This window comes from Melanostigma gelatinosum, assembly GCF_949748355.1.
Source record: "Melanostigma gelatinosum genome assembly, chromosome: 15".
Taxonomy (NCBI): Eukaryota; Metazoa; Chordata; class Actinopteri; order Perciformes; family Zoarcidae; genus Melanostigma; species Melanostigma gelatinosum.
Window position 1 is genome coordinate 16690812 of NC_136648.1, and position 14465 is coordinate 16705276.

The following is a 14465-nucleotide window of genomic DNA, read 5'->3' on the forward strand; positions in this document are numbered from 1 at the left end:
ATAGTTTATAGTAAATCATGTTTTTTTTTCAAGAATCTGCAAAGTGAAAACTGTTGCGGTCAGATAAATATAGCTGGTGAAAAAGCTCTGTTTAACCTTGAAATGTGGTGGTGTGAAAGTGTAAATAAAGAAGCATAAAATAGACATGTGAAGTACCAGTGATGCTAAATAGAGATGCTCTGTGTAATCACGTGCTCACTGTATTAATCTTTTTTCTCGTCATTTCACCAACGAGCCTGGGTAAGAACGTGTAAGAAATGACACTTTGAGCCATCTGAGTAGAAATAGATTAAGGGAATGCTGTCTTTTCTTATTCATAGTTGTAGCAGCTGACAGTGGCCCTCATGGCCACAGAGGTCATGTCTGAGGGTGCAGACAAATGTGTATGGGACTGGTGTGTACAGAGCTTAACAGATTAGTAATTCTAAACATTTGAAAAGCCCCATATCCAGTGCATTACAAATATAATATATTGGGAAACTGATAACCTGACAGTGATGGCATTGTTACTCAAGAGCCCAGTTCCATGACTGGCAAGTTATTTGTTGCCATGTCATTTTACATCAAAAAAGCTGAAGTCAAGTGGAGTTATAAAACCCATTTGTCAACTCCTCAACTAGGCCTATATAAGGAGTGAGTGAATTACTCATTTCACACCTCACAAATGCCTACGATGTGCTAAGGGCTCTTGGAGAGAGAGCACTCAGATAGCCCACAATTTCAGAGTAATAACTAACATCTTGAAAACAGCAGTGGGTGGGTGTATAGTGGGATCATTGTGTGTGAAATGTGGCATTTCTTTCCTAGAATCAGAACAAATGCAATTTAAAAGCCAAAAAGATATTTATTAAAAAGTTTTAACTTAGGCAAAGCAGATGAGGTAGCCTACTAAAAGTCATTGGACACTTATAAATACAAAGTTAAAGACATCCTAAATACAAAATAATTTACACACGACGAACAACGCATTGCTAGTGGGACAGCTACCTTCTATACAGACCATTCATATTCAACAAGTAAATATTTACATATGCATTTACCCCTTCACTGAAGGCTGGCCCATATAAGGCCAATACACTTCCAAATGAAGACCCTACAAGTCTCTGACTTCTGACAAACAGATTTAATTACACACTTTATTTATTAAATACATTTTTAGCTGTATTGTAGTCCCCCCCCCCCCCCCCTAAATACACAAAGAGCTTCTCAGATGCCTTTCAACAAGTTTCAAAGTTGTCATCTCAGCAGTGTTATTGTCATGTGCTGAGGCCTACCCCACAAAACGTCCTAACACAACGCATTAAATCATCTAGTGTAGTTATAAACATGCTATTGATCTTGTTTGACGTAATCTACCACGGTCTCCACATGGACTTGGAGTAGGCTAAGGAAGGCAAGCCCAACACATCCTGGCTGTCGGCCTCCTCTGAAGAAGAAGAAACGTGACTGTGCTCCGAGTGGGTCTCATCCAGGTCGGAGCAGAGGTCGTCGGTGGAGGAGGAGGCCGGGGACACTAGAGCCGCGTACATGCCCTCAGACAGGGACCAAGTGCTGTTATTGCCGGGGCACTCTGCCACAGTGTCCGGGAGCAACGCCCGGAGGCTCTCTTCGTCGTTGAGGGGCATGCTTTCCAGGAGGTGGTTCAACAGCTCCGCGGCTACTGTTGGGTCGATTCCCGGGCAGCTGGACACAAAAGTGTGCACGTCGTGCATACACTGGATGTAGCCCGCAGCGAAACGCTCGCATGCCTCCCGGTTTACGGCATCCACTTCTGTGGAAAGATGAAGTAAAACACGCTTTAGCTCAGGAGTTAGCTAAGCGACATTTCCAACGGACAGTTACAACCGTTGGCCTTCTGATTGGCTGAGCCGCGGTTGAAGATGCACACGCGCACCTGTGGCCGCAGCAGTTAATTAGGAGATAAACGCGCTAACCGTCATAAATTAAGGTTGTATTGTTCGGCGGAATGACGTCATGTAAATTAAGTTTAGGTTAATATTTGCTTGTGAAAAGTTTAATTTACAATGAACAGTTGTTTAATGGCGTACTGTCAAGTAAACCTAGTTCGATAAACAATGTATACCTTGAGCCCGGTTCTGCAGGACGCCCTCCACCCGTTTCACTGTCATCTCCAGCACTTCGGCATTCTCCATCTTTGATTGTAACTGCAGCGGGTGAAAAAAAAGCGTAAGTAACCAGCGCTGGCGACACAAGCTAGCTAAACTAACACAAATGTAGACAATGTAATGGTTTGAGCAGAACACACAACACAAAGCAGGGGCCTAACATATAAGCATAGGAGCCGAACTTACGTCTGCATCCGCCATGATAACTCTGAGTTCTTGTAAACTTTCATTGATGCGAGCCCTCCTTTTCTTTTCCACCAGAGGTTTCCTCATCTGCCAAAAACAGTACCGACAATGGAGTTACTTTGTCAGTTATCAGCCGAGTCAAAACAGGCGTCTTTGTATTTAGTGGCCACATAAACCCTCACCTTTCTGTCAGATTTGATGCCACTGCAGTCAACACCTCCGTCCGCTGCGTTTGTGTCGTTACGGATGGGGGCCATGTTAAAAGTTTAACCCAAGCGCTGCCAGAAACCAACTGGGTTGGAGGTCGGCGTGTAATCCAAAGAGCCGTTGCAGCTCGTCAATGGGACAGATGGCCGGGCGATCCCAGCGGCCAACAAAGCTTGCAGAAAGACTGGGCTACTCAATGCTGCTCGGTATATATGACGGTTCATTTACATATGAATGGGTCAACTGGCTACGACGAGAGCGAGACACATCCAGGGCGCGCAAGGCTCGTACCCGCTAGTCACCAGTGGTCACGTCAGTTTTTGTCCCCAACTTCAGTCTGAACCTCACGTTACATGAAGATTAAAGACGTGAGCTCTGAAGTTAAATTCAACAGAGATGGGTTCAAGAAAGATGATCCTCTTTTGGCTGAAATGAATGAGATAATGTAACAAATAAAAAGCATTTATCTTAGATAGAAATGCATGACAACAACCATGCTACATTGCTCTGAAATCAAATTATAACCAGTGCTTCACATGTAGATAATTTCATTGTATCAAGCTCCTTTTTGCAAAAACAACAAACACCATTTCACTTCTTAATGTTAATATTCTTAAGCACTCTCTTTTAATGTGTGACACCACTATCTATCTGCTAATTGTCACTTTGCATCATTAGTCAGCTGGATGTCTTGCTTGATTGTGAGCCATCAGTGCACCTATGAGGACGAGTGCTCTGTAGAAATAAATTAAATAATGTGAATTGGACGTGATGAGCCATTTGTGAAGTACACTTAAGAGCCTTTAGCTTCTCAAAATGATTAAGCAGCCTGAAACAATGCTGTCACAAAAAAAGAGATCATCCCTGTATTTGAACGTTTTCATTGTCAGTTCTAGTATAATTATAGTTAGTCATGTTTTTAAACTCAAACACATTATTTAGGTTGTGAATCATATGAACACACTCGTGGCTATTCTTAAATGGTGACAAGAGCTGTGTGCAGGTCTGCGAATTTGCATGTGTTGTGCAACGGGTAGATATATTTCATGAAGTTTGGTTTGCAGTGATCCACTGTTACAGCACTATTATTGCTGCAGTACACTGTTGATAGTCTGGCTGCTGGTTGTTAAGATTGTGGCCGCCATTTATACATGCATCGAAAAATAATAATTACATCTGATGATTTGACCATGACATTTGTATTTCTGAAATTCGTCTGTAGCTAAGAATTTGTAACTTTTTTTTATTTTTATTTTTATTATCTACAACACTAATACCTTTTGTAGCCACATGCAGTGAAATGTAAAATGCGCTTTAGGTCCTCTTACAGGTTTATACTATATTAAATACTCATATTACATTGCATTATACTATAATTTATAAACTATACATTAAATACTCAAACCTACTGTATACATTGTACTATAGCACACATTGTACTGCACTGTACACCACTGTATGCAGTACATGCCTTGCTAATGCCCATGTGCAAACGTTATTATTACCATCATTATAATTATCAGTGTTAGTGACATGGAGCTAACTTTATTGCAGTCTGGTTGCTGGCTGAGATTTTGAAACAACCCTATATTTCCGGATGATCGTGTTGAGAACAAGACATGCAGCTTTAAATAAAATACGGAAAGCACTACCATATCGGGCACTTGCCTTCAGAATAAGGGCACAACGTAGTCTAATACCAACAAACAGGAGATGAAAATAGTTTATTTTCATACAAAACAGCTTCAAACATAAATCATATTAACGTGTTTACCAAAGAGCCCACAAACAGCGTATTTCGTGTTAAATGTAATTTTGTAGCCAGATCTGAACTGTTATTTTGACAGCCGCGAGGCGTCTCTTCCTGCAGACCCACACAGTGCTTGTTCGTCAGAGAATACGCTCTTCTGAGGTCAGCGATCCCCGGGGGCGAGACTGGTCCACTGCTATATAATCTTCCCGGCTCGGTGGATGAAACCAGCGCACTGAGATCAGCTAACGGGATAAAGCAAACATACACTGACCAAACAAACATGGTGAAGATCACTTTCCAGGCAGTTACGGCGCAGAAGCCTGAAAAAGAGATCGATGAAGACAAGATCATTATACCTCAGGCTCACGTGAGTTTGCACTCTTTTTTTTGTTTTTGTGTTGTTGCATTTGTCTTGTGTCTCAGTATAGCATTCGTACACATTTTGCATATGTAATAATAGCTAAGTAGATTAACTAAATTCGTTTAAGCTGGATTGTTTGATTTGCATGGTTATGCATCGTCATGCCACTCGTTGGGATTTCATTTTGAACTGGTACTTCGTGACCTATTTGATGATGCATTTGAAAATGTATTCAAAAGCCAGGATGTCCTTAAAATATTATGTTGCAGTTGGTTTTTTTAATGCTACTGAATGGTTGAAAATCACTAGTGCAGTTTTTTTACGTTACTTTTTCTGGTGCAGTTACTACTAGGACACTATTCCTGACAAAAAAAGCTTATTGCACTGTAACGTCATAATAACAATGAAAAAGACCCATCATACAAGACCATCCCAGCCAGGGGATGTTGACATTACGTCACCTTGTTTGGCCACCGCGAGGACACACTGCAGATGACTGCCCTGTAATTGTGCCTTCAGCAGAATATCACACAAGTAATCGAAATGGTTCATACCTACATGTAATATAAGTCTAAACATGCAAATATGTAAAGGTAAAACCTTCCCCTTTGTCAGAATAGGCGGCAGGAATGCAAATAGCCTCAGTTTCTGTCAACATGAGTAAACAACAGAACTGTAGTAGAATCACTGCACCAGTTAGTGGCGTCACCAGACTATACCACGTGGATCCTGCAGGTAGCGCCTGATAGACTACGAGCCTGTGATTAAGAGTGGGAATCCAGGATTAATGTGTGTTGTATATCTACAGTGCACGTGATCAGAAGGCATAGCGCTTTTGTATCAAAATTGTCATAAAAAATCAGGATTAAATATTAGCAAAAAATACCAGTTTGTCCAAAGGGATTCCTGTATCCTATGAGTAAGAGCCGGATCTCAGTTAATTTGAAGGGGGGTTCAGAGAGGAACTGACAATCTCATTGTGTTACAATAGCAACTGATTACCTGCAATTTATCTGCAACATGGCATATCCCAAATCCTTTGCTCAACAGGGCTCAACCGGTATTACAACATTTTGATCCAAATGAAACAAACTGCTTTAAAGTAGATAGATAGATAGTACTGAATTAGCCTGATCATGTTCCCAGCCTGATCATCATCTCCCAGTTGGGATTAAATGTCTGGGCTTGTCACAATAAGTCCTGTTCTTCTTAGCCTCCTTTCTGGACTACCTCCCAGGAGTTAAACATAATTAGATATCTGGCACACAATGGATGCCTGTCTAAGCCCCCTTATTTTTTCCCACCACACTGTACACAATGATGACAACTTGATGACGCATCCATCGCTTCGGCACATACAAGTTTTCACCCGTTTGTTACGTCAACAGAAGAATAAGCCATGATCTAACAGGCTGTATGAATTCTGATTGGCTGCGACAGTAGGCCAGGCGTCGGAGCCAATGTGTGTAGATCTATTAATGTGTCCGCCTCCGCTGAGGGACTCCTCCACGCAATTCCTCTCGCTTTGACTCCCACTGAGGGCGCGAAGGAACTAACAAATATGGAGTGTGGAAGTAGGCCTCCAAGAATAGACCCAGACGGCCACGTGCCAGCATCTTCGTCAGAGCCTGGCACAATCTGTCCTCCCTGCTTCCGCTCTCCATAGCAACAGTAGTAGTGAGAGGCAGCAGACTGTGGGTGGGCATCTGGTACGTTTCATTTCAGTACGTCCTACGTCTGTCAGATCTCCTCTCATTACTGACGACTTTGCAACCACCTCCTGTCACAATTAACGTCATAGAAACGGAAAACCCGACATGTTCTGTTCATCACTTTGCACCTTATGTTGTGAAAGCTTCAGGGTCCTACTAAATACCATGTAATACCATCATGTCAAAAGATACAGGTTAAGTTTACACATCTCTTGGCAAACTAGCGGACTTTTCTTAACCAAACTGCTCTTCTCTTCACAGGGGCAGCTGGTTCTTCCTGTCAGGCACAAAAAGCCTTTTCCAGCCGGCCTCTGCTGCCTCACCTTTGGCCTGGTGGTCTTCATGTCAGGACTGGTGCTGTCCTCTATCTATGTCTATCGCTACTACTTTATACCTCAGGTCAGTTCATGCTGGATCCCTTCTCTTAGATTGTATCTTGAACCCAGTGGCACAGACTGTTTAATGAACACAAATATTAAAAAAAAGAAGATACAACTTAAAGTAAAAAACATGTCACATGCTAATTCAGCTCTATCGCGCCCCATTAGCAGATTCCGGAAGACAGCTTGTTCCACTGCCGGGTTGTCTACGAGGACTCCGTGTACGCTCCTCTGAGGGGCCGACAGGAACTCGAGGAGAATGTTGGCATTTACCTTGACGACAACTACGAGCAGATCAGTGTACCCGTGCCACACTTCGGAGGCAGTGACCCCGCCGATATCATCCACGACTTTCAGAGGGTAGGTCAATGCCTCCGTATGTTCACTGCTTTGCTCTCATTGCATTTTCTTGTGAGTGTTTCATTATAGTTTAGGTTGTAACCTTTTTTTAAATTGATTTCAGGGCCTCACAGCTTATTACGACATTGCTTTGGACAAATGCTACATCACCGAGCTGAACACAACCTTGGTGATGCCTCCACGGAACCTGTGGGAGCTGCTCGTCAATGTCAAGGTGAGGCACACTCTCCGCTCTCTGCTGATGTGAAAGCGTCGTTTGGAGATGAACGACAGCATATTCCCATCTTCCGGTGTGCAGTGTTCTCCCCACAGACCGATCGACTGATTAATTTGTGTTTGTTTGTGTTGCCACAGAGAGGGACGTACCTTCCTCAGACTTACATCATCCAGGAAGAGATGATGGTGACGGGGAGGGTGAGGAACATGAGGCAGCTGGGCTCGTTCATCCACAGACTCTGCTATGGCAAAGAAACCTACCGCCTCAGACGCCGCAATCAGCACAGACGTGAGTGCCCACATCCACTTCCTTTTTCCAGTCGACTGAATCACGGCAGTATGAAATGCTAAATGTGAGGGATGGGTCACTTCTGCTAATTTATCCCCCTCTTTCACACCAAGACCAGTAAGTGTTTAGTAATGTGACCAAGCAGAAAATAACCAAAACCAAATAGGGGTTTCCTAGTGTCCATTTCAGACATTGTATCTCTACCAGCCTGATTATCATGTCAGTGTGCGTATGTGGGCGCAGCCTGGGAACTTCCTGCTAAGTGAGTCACGGGTAGTGCAGCGGACACATCCACACACTGTGGAGGAGGTAGTGATGCGCCTCAGCGATATCTCCGTCGTTGCTTTCTTTCATTGGTGTGAGAGATATGATGCAACAAGCTTCCCCTCAGTACATATAAGGGCGTGATTTGTGGGGAACACGCGTAGGCTTTTAGCACGAGAAATAACATCACCGGTACTACTGCAAACCTCCATTGCTGAGCAGTGATCTAAATGCGTCTTCTTTTCTATTCCAGGTATTGAGAGGCGCGAGACAAAGAGGTGCCACAGCATTCGGCACTTCGAGAACACATTTGTGGTTGAGACAGTCATCTGCGACAGGTTCTAAATCTAAGGAGGAAATAACAGCCATCCAACTCTGAAAGCATACCTCTTGAATTCTTTAGGCTTTGAACTGCACTTTAAGAGCAACCGTCTGTCCAACAGTTTTACTTTTTGTTTCTCGTCTCAAGTTGGAAATGCTCTTGTTTTTGTTCATGTACGATGTTAATGTCTTTTTTTTATTCACAGTCTGATGTTATAAATGTGTTTGGATATATCTGTAGCTTGTCAAGCACTACATAAGATGTTAATGTGTGTCAGTTAGTTTCATTTACATCAGATTAAGACTTGATTTAGATTTATTTTAGAAATGCCCTTGTTGTTATTTAGTACCCCAGTGCACTGTGGGTGATGGTTTGGGTATTTTTGAAGCTGCTTGCATGGTGCACTCATGTTAATATCTGTTTCTTGGTTGTTTTTTTTATTTAGTTTTGAATGTCACGAAATAGTGAAACATACCTCATGTACTTTAGATTTTTCTTTGTTGGTTTGTATCATTAATGAAGGGTGTACATAACTTTGATTGTTCCTAAGCAATATATACTGTAAATAGATTTTCTTCTGGATCTCACATTGCTACATGCATAGATTTTTATCTGAAATCGACTTGTTTTGTCTCTTTATTTCCTTTGGCATCACACTTTCCTACTCCTTGGATATAAAGGCTTTAGACTGTAATTAGTAGCAGTGCTTTAGAGGGACAGAAGGAACCAAAGTCTGCTGTCAGAGATGCTACGCTTCGTGTTAAGGATATATGAAATATTTAGAAAGAGTGCTTTTTTGTTTCGATCACTTACTGTAGATGATATCAAAGGCTAACACTTTGTCCTGCTCTTCCTCCTCTTCACTTGGATTCTGCCTGTTGTCTTTAGCTCTCGCCAGTTCCCAATCGGTCCTATTCTGGCATTATAATCTCTACAATGTTTATTTGTCAAAATTTAGTAAACATTGGGGTGTCTTCCTCATGTAAAACTTGGAGCAAATAAGTCTGTTGAGAGACATGTGACATGTGCTCATATGTCATTGTCCTGGATACTTTCTTTCATTGTACAGTCGATTCTTCTTGTAATATCTTGCTGCTTTAAGAATAAATTATCAAACTTTTGTGTGTATTGGATGTTAATCAGCAACAGTGTCAGTAAATCATACACATCATGAATATGAAAATGATAGGGTAGAGTAGTTTTTGTGATTATTTCAAGGTGTGCAGCTTCTAATCAGGCATCTAGTCTTTATAAAGTATACCAATATAAAATATCACAGCTGCAGACACAATGTAACAAACTCAAAGCCCCGATCAGTTCAGTTCCTGTTGGGCAGTCTACACGTATCTGAATGTGACGCTCACTATCTGAGGAGAATGTTTCTACAGAACGTAAAACTGCAGCGTCACCATGGTGAATGTGACAAATCACAAGTTGAATCTCTTGTGGTTAGATGTATTTCACTTTAAAAGGGAAGAGGAGGATTTGGTTTCAAAATACATGTCATGCATATAATGGAGAAAAGCTGAGTAAAGTAATAATTTCTGTTACTTTCTTCAGCAGCCACGTGTCGTTTTAGAACAGACATCGGCCATAAAGCTAAGTGCATGTGGTATAAAATACAAACACATGTTAGTCAGCGAAATCTACATAATCCACCTCCGAAGGACTTTGCTCTGATAAATATTCATGTCTTTATGTTCTTGTCTGGGCTTACTTTATTTTTCAGACCACTTGCACTGAAGAACAGAAAAAGAGCAGATCAAGAATCTCCATGGCTTCAGAAAAACAACTTACACTTTAAGAAAAACAACAGAAACAGAAATTAAAATGGAAATAAAACTGAATTGAGCACAGACCAATAACAGAGAAAGTCAACAAAGAGGAGGCTTGTGCAAAAGTATCGAGACACAAGTGATGCAAGTAAACCAAAACATGACGGTATCATAAAATAAAGCTTTATAGTTTCATTAATACACACTAAAATCCCCCAATCGAGACTTATGAAAAACCTTCCACTGTTGCCAGAAGGTAACTCTGTTCAACGTCAGCAAAATAAAACAGAGAGCGGCCTAATGTACTGCGAGTGCAACTTCCTGTTTGGGCTTGACTCTGACATTCACATCAATCCTCGTAAACATACTAATATCACAACAGTACACATGTGAGGCTATTAATAGCAGGCTTTAAACAATTTTAATAATATTATTGCACGTTTGAAGTTATATTGTAAAAAATGTAATTAAAAAACTAATAAAAAGTGCATATTTATATTCATACATATTCACATATGTCATGACAAATAAGCATGTCCTATAATATGTATATATATATTTATATTATATATATAGTTGATACGGTCAAGATCTATTTCAAATCTATACAAGCAGAACATGTTTGTCACTCAGCCTCAGGCTTTATTTACAAAAGAAATGTACACGATTAACACACAAACGTCCCTCCACACCAAATACAAAACAAAACAAAAACGTCAGAATTCCCAGAATGCATGGGTTGAATACATTTTTCAAGCTATGCTCCCAGTTTTCTAAGTGATCTACCTAACACAATGTCAACAATTTCCATATGAATACAATGTTTTAAGTATCAGTTTGAGTTGATAAAAAATATGTTGTCAATAAGCTATTATTTATAACTAATTATCAATTAATAATCATCATATATTCATGTTTTTTCAGATCTCAACTGGTTGGTGTCTTGATATTAGGTAAGTCAATATTTGAATTAATATTTGAATGAAATCTGTAAGTTACATTAATATACTTACTACTTGCTTCAGTTTTGATAATTTACTTCTTCAAGTTGACTTTTTATTCAAATCTGCATTTTATATACGAGATGCTATTGAACCACATTGGTCCAAAGTTTATTGGCGCCTTTGACTACAAAGCTCTGCAATGATTTTCCTGCTTTGAAACGAATCGTACCCCACATCAGTTAATCGGTGTGCAGGAATGGACGACATGAAGCCATCTCACAACCTCACCATCTCCTACATTTTGGGTGTCAGGGCTGTCTGAGGTTACAGAGGATACGGGCTTCCTGTCGCTGGACCAAATCCTGTATCAGAGCTCGTCAGACCCTTTCCGCTCAGCCTTAATCTCAAACACTGTGGTTAAATGAGATCGCACTCAGACCCGTTACTCTAAACGCATGCCACACTTCACCCATCAGCTACTGGAAACAATACCGTCTCTTTTTCAGTTTCAATGCCCTGCTAAAATACATGAAGCCAGACCTCCAGCCGTCCTCTGAGTACAAATATCATGTTTTACTTTAAGTCAAGTGTGCCTTCAGACCTCTGAAGTGCTGTAGGTGGCTCTTCTTTGGCCGATCGTTGATACCCTGAAGGTATGTTTGGGGCTCCTCACCTCATGAGCGATGAAGTAGTAGCACAGAGCGTCCAGGCAGCAGGTGATGTTGGACAGGCACAACGCCGTCTGTAGGAACAGGCTGATCCTCGTCTTGTTGCCGCAGTCTTGAATCACTCCTTGATGTACCTGCAATCATGTGATAGAGGACAGAGAAACATTAGTCGGCCATCTTACAATAACACTAGAGGCTACCCAGCAGTGGGAACTCTGTTGTGGTTGTGCAGGTTCTTGTCAGGCCTTTTGAAGACGCTCTCTTTGTGCCAGGTCAACGTCAGTGATGAGCTTGAATATTTTTTTATTCATCTGTTTATGTCGTAGCTCCAGGATCTTTTTAAAATGATATACAGCCTTATATATATTGAAATATAATGGTCAAAGATGACATGTTTAATACTGAAATGAAAGGAACAGTGCATTATATGCTTCACCACTTGCTTTCTTTGCTTCCATGCACATATCTTTGTAACATTTAAATTGAATAAAATAAGATAAGATGTCTATATCTGTCCTATAGAATAGTATAACCGTAAGCGCATGGGTTTGTCATCTCTCTAACCAAACCTGGCAAAAAAAACAACAACACCAACAAAAAGTCCTGATTGCATCAGTCACATTAAGCTCAGTTTAAAATCAAAGGACGAAGCACAACTTCTAACTCCAATGTAACAGCTTTCATACATTGCCGGGGCGGCACTCTCTTTATTGCATGTTCATGCATGTGAGTGTGCCCCACTGGCTAACGCATGGACAAGAAGTTGTTAAAAAATAAATATCAACGTCTACATCGTAACTGTTCTAAACCCCATTTGCTGATGAAGATTATGTGACGAAAACCTCCAGAACAGCTACTAAATAAGGCGAGTTTGTCTTTTTATCTGTTACCTACTTTAACCTTCTTCATCATTTTCACTTTAGAGCTCAGTTTGCTTAAAATGAACTCGCAGTCTCTCTCACCAGGAACTGCAGGAGGATGCCCAGGTGGCTGGGGCTGAAAGGAAGCAGGAAGGCACTCAGGCTGCTGTAGATGATCTTCACACAGGCGCGGCTCTGGGCGCTGTGCTTGCCAGACCGCTGAAGCGCCCAGATGGTCTGGACCGAACAGTAAACCACCACCAACGCAGGCACCAGGAAGCCAAACACCAGCAGGCAGATGATGAGCGGAGGCCTCCAGCCTTTCTCTGAAAACTCGTGGAAGCAGTGGAAGTTCGTCTGCTGGGCCTCCCTGAAGCGATAGGTGGTCGAAGAGACCGCTGCCAGCACCAGCACCCAGACCCCGATGCAGGTCCCCAGGGCCAGTTTGGGTGAACGCAGTTGCTTGGCTTTGTACGGGTGGCAGATGGCCATCCATCGGTCCACAGCTATGCACATGATGGTGTAGATGCTGCCATACGTCCCACCAAAATACAGGCTTTCCAACACCGAACAGAGAGGTTGGAGATAGGCAGGCCAGAGGTGATGGCTGGCGTTCATTTTGAAGGGAAGAGGAAAGAGGAGGAGCAGGTCCATCAGAGCCAAGCTGGTCATGTAGATAGTGGACTCCGTCCATTTACGCAGAAAGACACAGAACACCAAGAGCGCTGCAACATTGAGGATGGAACCAAAGAGGAAGATGGGGATGTAGATGGACAGCTCCAAATATTTCATCAGGTGGTCCGCCACTTCAAGCGAGCAGTTGCTTGTCATGGTGTCGTTGCTGCTGCTGCAAGGGAAATAGTTTGATTTGATTTCAACAAGCTCTGTGGGGACTTCAAAGTGAATCTGTCCTTCCTGTCATTACTCTTTGTTCCCACACAGAACAATATATACACCACTCCACCGAGCCATGAGAAACCGCCCCGTTGTGTGGGTTCAGAAGCTGTCGACTTGTTTCTGTATCTGCTTTCAGATGTAAACGACAAAGTCACCAAGAAAAAAGTTGATCATATTAGTTTCATTCACATGCTCTGAACAGTATTTTCAATGTAAGTTTAGATTAGAAGTAATAAGTCAAGTATTGTTTGAAATACATTGGTGAATTATTTACATGTTGATATTTATTTCATCAAACACAAATAAAGAGTACCGTAAGGATCTGAGGCTTTCGTGATTTCAACACAATTTAATACAAAGTCTTTGGTCTCTGCAGTTGTCGCTGCAGTAAATGTGATCTTGTGATAAAGAAAACCCCAAAGCTCCCTCAGTGGTGTGTGTAGAAGAAGTAAAATCATCCACTATCAAGCATATGTTACTCACATAGATAGCGTTTGCAGACGTCGGCAGTACATCGTTGGCCCATTCAAGTGATCCAGATCGAGGTCTTTGCTCATTTAAATCAATGTCGTTCCAACTAATATCAAGTCTAAAATATTTTGCAATTCCTTTATACGTATTCCTTACTTATATCCTCGAATTTTAGAATCTTAACAATGAAAGTCTGGCTTGTAATTAAAATAATTAAAGAAAGTGCTGTTGTGCTAACATTTAAATGCAACACTAACCGAGCACTTTCTTCTGTACATTGTGCAGTGGAAAATGTTGCTGCTCTTACCTCACGGATGCCAGTCTTTCAGGGGAACGTTCAGAGTGGCTGACTGGCTGCTTCGTGCCAGACACACTTCTGCTTTCCCTTTGTTGTTTCATCACCACTTCCTGAGTCATGCCAAACATCATGCTTTTGTCTTTAGATGTGTAAAGCCATTTCAAATCAGGGCAGAGGGCAGCCTGTCCAGCTACCTTTCTATGCTTTTTAAAGAGATGTGCACACACGATCACTGCAAATTGCTGGAAGAGAAGATCACATTTGTAGTCGCAGCACTTCTCACTGGTTTCAACAGACGACGTCGCATCACTCCGATCCTGGCCTCTCTCCATTGGCTCCCCTGTTCGTTTAAGAATTTGATTTGAGATTTTACTGA

At 41.7% G+C, this 14465-nt stretch overlaps 3 protein-coding genes across 4 annotated transcripts; 1 reads left to right on the forward strand and 2 right to left on the reverse strand.

Moving 5' to 3' along the window:
* Positions 1 to 1205: 1205 nt before the first annotated feature.
* Positions 1206 to 2801, reverse strand: hes6 (hes family bHLH transcription factor 6). Its single transcript, XM_079285140.1, has 4 exons — positions 2495 to 2801; positions 2313 to 2399; positions 2084 to 2165; positions 1206 to 1771 (listed from the first exon to the last, which is right to left on the reverse strand). The coding sequence occupies exons 1-4, from the start codon at positions 2567 to 2569 to the stop codon at positions 1353 to 1355; spliced, it is 663 nt and encodes a 220-aa protein (XP_079141266.1). The 5' UTR covers positions 2570 to 2801; the 3' UTR covers positions 1206 to 1352.
* Positions 2802 to 4448: 1647 nt separating this feature from the next.
* Positions 4449 to 9263, forward strand: itm2cb (integral membrane protein 2Cb). Of its 2 annotated transcripts, none has more exons than XM_079285136.1 (6): positions 4449 to 4639; positions 6607 to 6744; positions 6894 to 7085; positions 7189 to 7299; positions 7440 to 7590; positions 8108 to 9263. In XM_079285136.1, exons 1-6 carry the CDS (start codon positions 4553 to 4555, stop codon positions 8197 to 8199), a joined length of 771 nt encoding a protein of 256 aa, XP_079141262.1. In that variant the 5' UTR covers positions 4449 to 4552; the 3' UTR covers positions 8200 to 9263. The 2 variants fall into 2 exon arrangements, with proteins under 2 accessions (XP_079141262.1, XP_079141263.1); XM_079285137.1 differs by having other exon boundaries at positions 6897 to 7085.
* Positions 9264 to 9918: 655 nt separating this feature from the next.
* Positions 9919 to 13838, reverse strand: LOC306789272 (G-protein coupled receptor 55). Its single transcript, XM_079285133.1, has 3 exons — positions 13804 to 13838; positions 12526 to 13270; positions 9919 to 11697 (listed from the first exon to the last, which is right to left on the reverse strand). The coding sequence occupies exons 1-3, from the start codon at positions 13833 to 13835 to the stop codon at positions 11491 to 11493; spliced, it is 984 nt and encodes a 327-aa protein (XP_079141259.1). The 5' UTR covers positions 13836 to 13838; the 3' UTR covers positions 9919 to 11490.
* Positions 13839 to 14465: the final 627 nt, after the last annotated feature.

Excerpts from the sequence above, each read along its gene's own strand:
- hes6 (XM_079285140.1), bottom strand. The coding sequence starts at position 2,569 with ATGGCCCCCATCCGTAACGACACAAACGCAGCGGACGGAGGTGTTGAC. Across the intron at positions 2,166-2,312 it reads TTATCATGGCGGATGCAGAC|TTACAATCAAAGATGGAGAA; the intron begins GTAAGTTCGGCT and ends CACCCGCTGCAG. Across the intron at positions 1,772-2,083 it reads CCTGCAGAACCGGGCTCAAG|AAGTGGATGCCGTAAACCGG; the intron begins GTATACATTGTT and ends ATCTTTCCACAG.
- itm2cb (XM_079285136.1), top strand. The coding sequence starts at position 4,553 with ATGGTGAAGATCACTTTCCAGGCAGTTACGGCGCAGAAGCCTGAAAAA. Across the intron at positions 7,086-7,188 it reads TCATCCACGACTTTCAGAGG|GGCCTCACAGCTTATTACGA; the intron begins GTAGGTCAATGC and ends AATTGATTTCAG. Across the intron at positions 7,591-8,107 it reads ACGCCGCAATCAGCACAGAC|GTATTGAGAGGCGCGAGACA; the intron begins GTGAGTGCCCAC and ends TTTCTATTCCAG.
- LOC306789272 (XM_079285133.1), bottom strand. The coding sequence starts at position 13,835 with ATGTACTGCCGACGTCTGCAAACGCTATCTAT. Across the intron at positions 13,271-13,803 it reads CGTCTGCAAACGCTATCTAT|CAGCAGCAACGACACCATGA; the intron begins GTGAGTAACATA and ends TTTCCCTTGCAG. Across the intron at positions 11,698-12,525 it reads GCATCCTCCTGCAGTTCCTG|GTACATCAAGGAGTGATTCA; the intron begins GTGAGAGAGACT and ends ACATGATTGCAG.